At 30.9% G+C, this 12,461-nt stretch overlaps 1 protein-coding gene across 2 annotated transcripts in view; it reads right to left on the bottom strand.

The window, feature by feature from the left end:
- Nucleotides 1–3,227: 3,227 nt before the first annotated feature.
- The window catches only part of LOC148309483 (uncharacterized), a 42,436-nt gene continuing 33,202 nt past the window's right edge, over nucleotides 3,228–12,461 (bottom strand). Inside the window, exons 3-6 of one of the 2 annotated variants that reach the window (XM_088260029.1) lie at nucleotides 11,991–12,099; nucleotides 11,052–11,291; nucleotides 4,254–4,351; nucleotides 3,228–3,439 (exon numbers count right to left, since the gene is read on the bottom strand). In XM_088260029.1, the coding sequence (XP_088116155.1) occupies nucleotides 3,347–3,439; nucleotides 4,254–4,351; nucleotides 11,052–11,291; nucleotides 11,991–12,099 (540 nt within the window). In that variant the 3' untranslated portion in view covers nucleotides 3,228–3,346. Of the gene's footprint in view, nucleotides 3,440–4,253; nucleotides 4,352–11,051; nucleotides 11,292–11,990; nucleotides 12,100–12,461 lie in introns of those variants that run through there. The other variant, XM_088260030.1, reaches the window with a different exon arrangement.

The raw sequence follows: 12,461 nt of genomic DNA, 5'->3' as shown, positions 1-12,461 counted from the left end.
TATATATATATATACACACACATATATATATATATATGTGTATATATATATATATATATATATATATATATATATATATATATATATATATATATATACATATAATACGTTTTCGATGTATTGGAGATAACGAAAATATTAAAGATAGTTTAATTTATTCGTATTTTAGTTTATTAAAAATTACACTAAAAATTAATTATAGTAAAAAGATTAAGATCTAAGATTTCTTATAGAAATTAAATAATTAATTACATGGCGTAGATTGCTTTAAAATTACTTCTTGGCCTTTATTTCTAACGATTTTGGCTTTATTCACTCGGTTATCGATTCGTGTTGTAAGGAAGTTTAAGCAATCAAAAAATAAAATAGCAAATATTTGATTTTCATCGAATAAAAGTAATGTTAATCTTATATACATTACGTAGTTTAAAAAAATAACTTCAGTATACAAGCTAAGGGTAAGAACAACAACAGTGAAAAAATGACGCTTAAATTTTACCCCTCTTCGTCAAAAAAATACAATTTATAATTTTGTCGGCATCTTTCAATTCCTGTTAATATCTTATTTTTTTCCTGTAATTCTAGCCCAGATGAAAATACGATATCCTTTTAATTAGGGGACATTAATACATCTTCTCTGTCAAGTTCTTCGCGCCCATTACCAACAGAATACATACTCACATTTCAAAATTGACGCCGCAGCTTTCCACACTTCACAAACTACTAACGCCCACCGAATCTTCCGCCGTTAAAAAAAATCACATCAAACAGAACACTCCATAAATAAATAAAAACTTCAACACTTTTTATGTGTTCGCGTTATCCGCGAAAAGATCACTTTGAAATCGTTAGGATACATATAATAAAAAGTTGTAAAAACACGGGAAATTTTCCTTCCAAAGTTCACAATCTACCCCGGTTTCCTGACTCAATACCGTATTAGGTATGTCATTATTTAATGTAGATTATCGAGTTTTTTTGGCACTGGCAATGTCGAATTTTACGGTTTTTAACTCTGAGTTCAAATGACCGGTAAAAATGGCGCCGAATCGCTTGTCGGGAGGGAAATCTCGGGAAATGCGGCGACGTCCGAACGACCGGAGACGTCGACACTGACTGACCAAGAGAGGAGAAATGTGCCAAGATGCGTTCATTGGTCATCGCAGGGGTTGACTACATTTTATTTTAAGACGTGTTAATCAACTTTTTTAACAGGAATTGACCCTTTTAGAGTCAGGTTTTTTTTCAGTAATATAAACAAGTATTGTTGTAATTATGCAGATGCACTGGTCACAATTCAATACTTTTTAATAAGTATTTTTAAAAAAAAATTGATGTAAAATCATAGTCGAAATGTGATTTTTTACATCACATTTTTAGTGCATTATTTTACATCCAAAAGGTTTCACAAAAAACACGTGCCGAATCACTAAAATCACTTGAGTGTTATTTTTCTATTTCGACATCTCAACATAAATGAAGAAGAACATGGAAATCTGGGTATTCACAGAGCTTACAACCTGTCGTAGGCTGGCTCGAGTAATCACTTTATACACGAGTAAAATTCACCATCCTACCCATGATACGATATCTACCCAGATAGATGCTGCCTTGAACTCAAACATGAAGTCAGATGAGATTTATGATAAATTTTATGATTAACACTCTCCTTATCATTCATCGATAAATGAAAAGGAAAATGTTAAATGACCAAACCTCAATGTTAACAATGCTTTTAATATACAAAATATATTATATGATTTAAAAAAAAATAGCAGTATGGTTGTCAATCATAGGTAGAATGGTGAATGTTACACGTGTGTAAAGTGATCACTTAAACCAGCCTTTGGTAGGTCGTAAGCTCCGTAAATACCCTAACTAACTAATTAACTAACCATCACACCGCTTCCCCGCAGGGATAGGCAGAGAGAATCGAACGCCACACCACTCTGTCTTTGCAAACATTCTTCGTATCTTCTACATTCATGCATCTCATACATACCCGACAATTATTACGACTCCAGACCCGGCCGCTTTCGAGTATTTGATATACCTGACTGTGCCAAATTTTCCTCGGTCTTCCTCCGCTTCTTTTTCCAACTACATTCGCCTCATAAATTTGTTTAACCGTTCTTTCCACGCGAGACTCATGTTTGTTTGACAAGACTACTTGTGGCGTAAATACCCAGACTTCCATATTATTCTTCATCTATGTTAAGGCATCGAAAAATCATAACATCCTTAAATTGTAACGACAAGTAACTTTTTTACAGGTTATAGCTTAAAAATGACGCGGGTGATGAGAGGGTTGAGTCAAATTAAGAGAAATGAAAATATAGCCAGTTCGGGGATTATCGTAACTCTAGGGACTGCCTCCGAGAAGTGGGCTTCTGTATTCGCACCAGTTTTAATGTGCTAGGAGTTTAATTGAATCTCTCGGAAATGATGTTACGTTAGACGAGAATCTTAGAATTTGAACAAGGCTGTATCTAGTACAGAAATATCATTCCAGACTTTGAGGCAAAGGCGTATAGACCTCGCAAGGTAATCGCACCTGATTTCCGGGTAATTGGGAATAAAGTGTGAATAACATCAGTGTTATACTCGTCATTTCTCGAAATGAAATGGAGTAATGTGGGAAGGGAGGTAGGACAAACTGAATAGCAGCACTGGCGAGGACACTCGGGGTTTCATACCCGTATTTGAATCAGCTTGAAAAGCACTAATAAATTTTGAGAAATCAAAGAGAGAAGATGAATAAGATGATAATGATGGAATACAAGTGATGTAAGTGAAAGTAAGGCCTAGGAGCATTTATATTTATTTATATATATATATATATATATATATATATATATATATATATATATATATATATATATACATAGTGTAATGGTCAGCACACTCGGCTATTTCTTTTCACTTTTTTTTCACTCTAACATTAATTCAATATTACCCTGGACTGGTACCAGAAGCGGAAGGCTGATCACCTTTCCTTCATGTGTTAACAATCAAGATAACACTGCACTGTTGTATGATGCAGTGCCCTATGCACCATTGGGGTGCGGATAAGGGTTTGGATGATGATGATGATGATGTATATATATATATATATATATATATATATATATATATATATATATATATATATATATTGTTTAAATCTTAGAGGCTTGCACTCGTAACCTTGGCATGGAATAAACATCAGTAAATAATAAAATAACAAATGAAAATAAAAAACCAAAGGTTCCTTTATTAGCAACAAAAAAAAAATATAAATTCGGCAGTTTTAAATTAATGAATATAAACAACTTCGTAGAATTTCGTGGTTATATTAAATTTAGCTTTAGTGTATGAGTCTCTCTCCCTCGGGAACCGCATTGAGCGGACGTATGGCATGTTTGGGCCGGTGACAATTCTCCAATTCGACCGGTTTAATCTGTAAAAATATATGCATTTTAATTACTTAAACCCCGATTATTGTCTCGGTCAATATTGATTATCATCTAAACCATTCATTGAATCGATTTGACACCCATTTGACATTTTTTTATTATTTCAAAAATGAATATTTACTTAATTTTTAAAAATTAAACACTTGTATCAGATTATTTTTTGACATCTCATCAAAGATGAAGAAGAACATGTAAGTCTGGGCATTTCTATATATATGAACCAATTTAGAAACCTTGTTCTTGAATCACTAGAACTTCACTAGAGACATCTATTGGTGAGATGAAAAGAAGCTTTTTATTGAGCAGAAACTCTAAAAATAACTCCTATAATTGAAGATAATCCAGATTTGTAAACAAATATTTGGACACACTCAAAATGTTGTAAATAATATAATATTCTTTATCTTTGAAGCACTAACTTTGTTTTTTTTTTCCATTTTATAAATAAAATGTCACTTATTAAAGTATTATTAATACAAGTATTAATTAGTTTTGATAATGAAGCGGTTAGCTTCGAAACCGGTACACGTTATAATTAAGTTATAATAAAATATGTATAGTGATTTTAAAACAAAGTTACAATTAAATTACATAACATAATATTCACTTTCAGAGGTTCAAGTCCTACAGATCAAAATAACAAATAAACAGGGACCAAAACAAAATATGAATCTGATAATATGCCCAAAGTGAGAGAAGATCAGTTTTTGCCATATCGTGGCTTCCTCCAGTCACTGTTTAAATTTACGCAAATTGTAATCTAACAGAAAACCTACACATGAAGTTTGCAACACTTACTAAATGATCTCTCATGAATATGTAGCCCGGCTGCGCAATGTCCTCTTGATAAATCGAAAATCCACACTGGTAGGTTGAAGGGGACGAATAACCCAAAACTAAGGAAAAATAAAAGAAAAATTAAATAAAACAATGGATCATTTGCAGACGGGAGGAATATCTAATTTAACATACTCAACCTTTTTTTTTTTTTTTTTTTTTTTTTTTTTTTTTTATCTGAGCCCACCATCCACCCGCAGCAGTTATAGAGTCCTGAGGGACTCTCTGTCAGCTGCACATAGAGGAAAATCTTCAAAATATTTCTGAAGAAATAAATATTGCTCTATTCAATTAATTGTTCGTCTTAAATTGTATTCTGTTTTTTTTTTTATTCTTGGAAACATTGTTATTTTTTTTTTTTTTTTGTTGTGTTCTTATTGTTTTTATTTTTTAACATACTCAACCTATAAAGGATTGTATTAGACTCGTGAAGTGTTTATAACAGCCGATGTAATCAATATTTTCATTCATCATTTTCTTTTGCAAAATTCGCCTTCGTAATTACGTTGTTTTCGTAAGTTGGTAATGAATGACGCCATAGAAACGAATCCAAACTACTACTATTACAGCTCTATAAAGCAGATAAATAAAGGAGCATGCCCCATAACACACCCGATGACGAAAAATTTTATGACGTATAGCGGTGTCCGCTTTTCGTTTTATTAAAATATCTTAAGTTTAAACCTTCAAATCTCCCTTACTTCTCTACAGATTTCAATAAGAAAGCTACCGATAGTCTTGATTTTTCATATTAATTTACTAGCCAATAATAACACACCATGACAAAGATCCATTAATATATATATTCTCTGGTGCCCATTCGCCCCATTATTCGCCCCATTTGGTGCATAGGGCATTGCATCAGACCGAACCGATGCCAACTCGATATATTTATATAAAAGCAGAGTGATCGGTCCTGTACTCCAAATTTACGGATAAAGAAATGTAACACGTTCGATGGTTCGGGTGACGTACAAGCGAAGGATATTCGAAGAATAATATGGATGTATGGGTATTATGTCATAGAGTGGTTAAGTGATCACTTTACAAGGTGCAACATTCACCATTATATCCATGAATGACAACCACACAACTCAAATTTTTGGAACACCTAGATATATGATAAATATCATGACACAGTACGTATGAATTCGCAACGGCCATCTATGTTGGATAGAAAAAAAATTGTTTAGCAGAGACCCTTTTATTTACTCGTAGATGTACGAGTATGCAAGATCCGAACCCCGGGTTATTTTTACATACTGGAAAACGCCTAAAAGCACGATTTAATTTTTTTATTAGACCAGTTATTATAATTCACAACATTTTAAGTGCGACGAAATTCTTGTTAACCAAATTTGTGAACAAGTATTTGGATCACTTAACCAGTCTATGACAGGTCATAAGCCCTGTAAATACCCAGATTTTTATATTCTTCTTCAACTATATTGAGATGTCAAGAATACATAGATTATTCACTCACCCAAAATAAAATAACAGATCCAGATTTGTGAACAAGCATTTGAACACACTCAAATGCTGTGAATAACGCAGTTTTTTTAAATGCTGGAACAATTCATGTATTCCTGTGGGTATGTGCGGCATAGCGACCGTGAACCGATCGGTAACGTTACCAAGTTCCAATAAATCTGCACGAAATGAGTCGCCATATGTGCTAACATGTCAAATATTGGCTGTCTACAGTCACACAGCACGCCACACCAAGGTTGGCTCTAAATTACGAAGTCGTCAAACAAAATTCGCTAGCAAACATCTCGTAGCGTATATTAAAAGCACAAAGCGATCGGATTTATATTTAGAAAAAGAAAAAAAAAAAAAAGTACAATGAAATCGTAAAAAAAAATACGTAAAATTAATATCGTTGGGCATATTATGTCTTGAAGAAAACGAATAGGAATGATTATTTAAAAAAAATAAAAAATAAGCATAGTATCATGCGAACCGGTAATTTACTAATGTTAAATCACTTTTTTAATAAACTTGTGATAATTTTTTTTTAATCACACAGTAAATTTTCTAACACGTTTTGTAAACCTAACCTAACGTAACTCATCAATAAATTTCTTAATATTTTTAATACTAAAAGCATTTGCTTTGTAGTTAGTCATTTTTACTTTTTTAAATTAATTTAAAAAATTAAGTAATGTTAGTAAATAATAATTCATTGAGATTTTTATCTACCGGTTTCGAGACATACCCGTCTCTTCGTCAGGATAATCCAACATGCAAATAATACTACACGTAACTACCATAGCACTAATCATACAAATACACAAAATGTTAATTAAATTTTGGTCGACCCGAGGACCAACATGCATTAAGGATTGCAATAAGTGGACGTCAGACCTTGGCCTTTAGTGCATGTTGGTCCAAAGGTTTGCTAAAAACGCATGTGATCAACATTTTGCGTAGTTGTAAGTGAGTTGTAAGTTGTGTGTGAATAGTGCTATGGCAGTGGGGTGTAGTATTGTTGGCACGGCTGTTGTAGTGATTGTCCTGACGAAGAGACGGGTACGACTCGAAACCGGTAGACAAAAATCACGGTGAGTAGTTATATACTAACATTAATAACATTTTATGTAATTTAAAAAAAAAAATTAAAAACGATTTAATAATTTTCATACATCGATTTCTACATTCTACGAGTAAATGTCAATATATTTTTTTTAAAGTTGATATATTTGTTTGTAGAACTCAAATACAAATTTTGCTAATTATTTCGTCATCGCGACAATTCAACTGTCGCAGGATATATGTCGCTCACTCCTTTCAAGAACGTCATAAATCAAAAAACTTGATTTTTCAGGAGAGCGTTTTTTAAGTTTAAAAATATAACACAATGTATTAAAAATAAATGTCAAGCCACTTATTGAACTTTTACTATACAACAGATCTTTTAAGGTTAAACCTGAAGGTTTTTTCTCCATTTGAAAAATAATTACTTTATTTTTTTTTTAATAATTAAACAATACCTTTTCTTCAAAATGCAAAAACAACACTTTCTGCCCTGTAGTGGGTAAATATTAAGTTAAAAATATGCCTTTTTGCTGAGATATAGTACATTTTCTGGGCATTCCGAAAACATGCACAACTGAAAATCGTCGATTTTTGATTTATGACGTTCTTGAAAGGAGTGAGCGATGTATGTATAGTCAGACACGTGATCTGTTAAAAATCTAATAAATAATTATTGTTACACCATTACATGTAACAATACATAGATCATTCATTCGCACAAAATAAAAAATAAAAACACGTTTCCTCTAAGAAAAAAATTACACCACTTTTGGCAACAAAAAAACTCATCTTTCAGATTGATGAAACGATGTTTGTTTTAGGTAATCCGCATGCAAAACAAACTAATATTTTCGACACAATAAAATATTAAAACACATGTTCGAATCGTTCAAATCGCATTCAATAAAAATAGAGAATAAATATTACTTTGAATATGCTTTCAAAAATATTTCATAACGTAATTTTTTGGCAAGCTCGTGTGACATTAAAAAAAACAGATAGTAGAATTTTCTTCGAATCGATGATGAATTTGCCTAAAAATACACAAAATAAAATAAATACACATAATAATATAAAAAAATACACATCATTCTATCAAAATTAGTACATGTATAAATATTTTGAGTGTATCCTAAGTTTTGTTCACAAATTCTGGATTTGCTTCACTTAGGAGTTATTTTTTATAATTTTTTCACGATTTTTATATGATATATCAACATATATGATGAAGAATATGGAAGTCTGAGCATTCACAGGGCTTGTAATCGGCTTATTTTAAGTGATCACTTTATACACTGTGTAACATTCACCATTCTACCCATGATTGACAAACACACTACTCAAATTCTTGAAACTTATGTAAATAAAACTTTTTATATTGAAATCATTGGTAAAATGGTGAATGTTACACAGTGTTTAAAGTGATTGCTTAAAACTAGCCTATTACAGATCGTAAGCTCTGTAAATGCCCAGGCACTTCTACTTCATCTTTGTTAAAATATATATTTTTTAATTGATAGATTTTAAGCATGTAATTTATTACGGATTTTTTTTAGTACGAAAGATTAATTTTCAATACTTTTTAAAATAATAAAAAACAGAAACCCCTAAATTTGTTTTCATTAAAATATTCCTAATCTCCTTATATCAGGCAATGTTAAAATAATATACAATTTATAAAAAAAATACATCTCAACATAGATGAAGAAAAGTATAGATGTCTGGGCATTTACAGGGCTTACGACCGTCATAGGCTGGTTTAAGTGATTAGCTTACTTTATATATAGCTTACTTTACTTGGATCTATGTTGAGATGTATATTTAAAAAAATCCTAATTGGAGATAATCCAGATTTGTGAACAAGTATTTGGACACACTCAAAATGTTGTACATTTTTTAATATGAAAATAACACAATTTAAGCATTATTGTCACAGTAAAAGAATGTACAATAATTTTGCAATAAATATAAATAAGAAGGAATTTTGACTTAAAATGATCTCTTACGCTGCTGATATTTGACCTTGTAACGAAAAGTCTATGGTCAAAAAAATTTATTATATCGCTCACTCCTTTCAAGAACGTCATAAATAAAAAAAACTTGATTTTTCAGGAGAGCGTTGTTAAAGTTTAAAAATATAACACAATGTATTAAAAATAAATGTCAAGCCACTTATTGAACTTTTTAGGTAAAACCTGAAGGTTTTTTCTCCATTTGAAAAATATTTATTATATTTAAAAAAATTATAAAACAAAACCTTTTCTTCAAAATGCATAAACAACACTTTCTGCCCTCTAGCGGGTAAATATTAAGTTAAAAATATGCCTCTTTTGCTGGGATATAGTACATTTTCTGGGCATTCTGAAAACATCCACAACTGAAAATTATCATTTTTTTATTTATGACGATCTTGAAAGGAGTGAGCGATATATTAAGCGTATCGCTACCCTAAAGGGTTACCGGTTAAAATCGTGATATTCACCCGCTTCCTGACCAATGAAAGAATATCGCTTCCTATCTGAGAATGTCACCCGCACGCGATACCTACAGCAAACGTTGCGACAATTTATGCCACAATGATAGCCCGCGAACGGGTGACATAAAATGGTTGCGTTTTTATTGTTTTACGATACTCAAAAAAAGTGTCGTTAAAACACCATTGGCGGGCAATTTGTATTTTTTTGCGCAACTTTTTGTCTTATATTTTTGTAATTCGTTAGAAAATAACACAAGTATCAAAATTCCATTTTTTTCTCTCTTATATCGAAAGGGAAGTGAAATAAAATTATTTAACTACCGAGAATTTCATACAAAATTGGCAGGCACATTGTTCAATTTTAACTTGAAAATATACGCTTTTGACATCTTAAAATATAGATACTTTGTCATTACAAACGTCAACTATACGTAAAAACACAAAGCTAAGATGTACTATTTAAACCCATCGCCGTACCAGCCGCCATATCTTGGAGGCTAAGAATATTTTACATTCGCATATCAGCCGCGTTCATATTATAAAGATACTTTAGTGTAATATCTACAAATCAGTAAAGAAAACTTTTGATAATGCATTATTTCTTATTATTTTAAGACAAATTTACTAATGGCACTTGATCAAAGATGTCCCTGTAAGGGTAGAATTATCCTTTTGATTAAAATATCAACTAAAATCAGTTAAAATTCATAATTTTTAATTAATGTTTTACTTAGTAAATACCAATATTTCTTAAAATCTACTGTGACACGTGTTTCGATGCATTCCGCATCATTTTCGAACATCGAAACACGTGTCACAGTAGATTTTAAGAAATAGTGGTATTTACTAAGTAAAACATTAATTAAAAATGGATAGATTTTACCACAAAGTGACTGCCGAATCAATAGATACAATTCAAAACTTTACATATTTACAAAACGAGTTATTTTTTTCAAGTTTTCTTGTCAATTTATCATATTTCTGATCTAGACACTCGATAAAATACGTGCGTAATAGTTACGAGTATGTACCATTTATATTTCTGGGGAGTTACTTTAGACAAACATATTTTAGAGAATAAATTACAATATTTTTAAACGGATTAAAAATTTTACTTCTTATTTTTATTATTTTTTGTTTTAAATATATTTTATTTCATTACTTTTTATTATTATTACTATTTTTATGACCAAATTTCAATTATTTATACATTTTATCGCTCACTCCTTTCAAGAACGTCATAAATCAAAAATCGTCAATATTCAATTGTGCATGTTTACGAAATGCCCAGAAAATGTACTATATCCCAGCAAAAGCGGCATATTTTTAACTCAAAATTCACCCGGTACAGGGCAGAAAGTGTTGTTTTTGCATTTTGAAGAAAAGGTTTTTTTTTAAATATATTTAAAAAAAATTCACCTAAAAAGATCTGTTGCACAGTAAAAAGTGGCTTAATATTTATTTTTAATATATTTTATTACATTTTTAAACATTAAAAGCAATCTCCTGAAAAATCAAGTTTTTTGATATATGACGTTGTTGAAAGGAGTGAGCGATGTGTATTTAACTTGTACTTTTACTTGTTTTTGTGAGTTTGTTGTGTTCTCATTTAATTAATGAAATTATTTAAACGATTTGTATTGCACTGTATTTCATTTCTTGTAATGTGTTTTTTATTACTTGTAAACCATAAATAAATAAATAAATATCTACCAAATGAATGCCTACAAAATACAAATTCTTACTTCTTTTATGCGTATCCAGCGGATGTCTGACCAGCCTCTTGGGGTCCCTCTCGAAAATTCCTCTCATGGCTTTCATCAGCTCGTTTTCTTCGTTATCTTTATGCGGTTTGCCTTCATCTTTTGCTTCTCTAACTTTACATTGTTCATCTTTGGTTTCCTCTTGCGCCTTCTTCTCCACTTTGACAACTTTCTTCTTCTTGACGCATTTTGTGGACTGCCTTCCTCTGGGTTTTTCAAGGACTGCGGAAAATATTATACATCAAGATAAAAATATATATACATTTATCTTATTTCTTACATAATAAATTTATATTTTTTTCCCTTTATTTACGGTCTTAGCCGATTTGTAAATTATAAATAAAATACATGTAATAATTGTTGTGTAAAATAATAATTTATTTTAAGTACATATCGCTCACTCCTTTCAAGAACGCCATAAATAAATAAAAAACTTGATTTTTCAGAAGAACGATTTTAAAGTTTAATAATATAATACAATGTATTAAAAATAAATATCTAGCCACTTATTCAACTTTTTACTGTGGAACAGATCTTTTTAGTAGATTTATATTATTCACTGACACTTCGTGATGGAATTGCATTGGTCTGATGATGTCGATGATGTCGACCAGTCTGATGATGTCGGTAACGACGAAACCCGGTCGCTGGTCAAATAAAAATAAAGTGGAAAAGCTAAAAATACTGGTTTTAATCTAATAATAGATCTTTTTAGGTAAAACCTGAAGGTTTTTTTCTCCATTTGAAAAATATTTAGTATATTTAAAAAAAAATATTAAACAACACTTTTTCTTCGAAATGCAAAAACAACACTTTCCACGTAATTTTTCCATCATTCAGACCCCATTTCATAATTATTTTTTTTTCATTTTACGTAAATATAAAAACATACTATATGTCCCTAATTTTCATATAACTGACCAGCATTTAAGATGTCCTTGCAGTAGTGGTCTGTGTATGTGGATGTCCAGAAAAAATCTCTGTTGGCCCTCCTGAGGAATGCTGCCCGTTCCTCATCACTCCACAGTAACTTGAAATTAAAAAAAAACAGTCTACATGAAAATATCAACATAAAAAGATTGTAAAATATTAATATGAAAAGATTGAAGAATATTAGCATAAAAAGATTGGAAAATATTAATATAAAAAGATTGGAAAATATTAATATAATACACCAAGGCAACGACCAAGATTATGCTAGCCCACACCTGGTAAATACCAATCTATGCGTGTAATCAATTTATACCTACCACCATGTTTGCATTTTATTAAAACTATTAAAGTAGGTACCTAATGATGTTTCAAATCACACTTTGAGACATTATCGATAAAATTAAGAAAGGTGTATTGAGATGGTTTGGGCATGTGAAACGGATGAGTGAAGAAGGAATA

Source organism: Brachycentrus maculatus, unplaced genomic scaffold (genome assembly GCF_059751285.1).
Source record: "Brachycentrus maculatus isolate JH-2025_06_01 unplaced genomic scaffold, ASM5975128v1 h1tg000122l, whole genome shotgun sequence".
In the NCBI taxonomy this organism is placed as follows: Eukaryota; Metazoa; Arthropoda; class Insecta; order Trichoptera; family Brachycentridae; genus Brachycentrus; species Brachycentrus maculatus.
The sequence above is the reverse complement of the archived record's forward strand: the minus strand, read 5'-3'. Positions and strand labels throughout refer to the sequence as shown.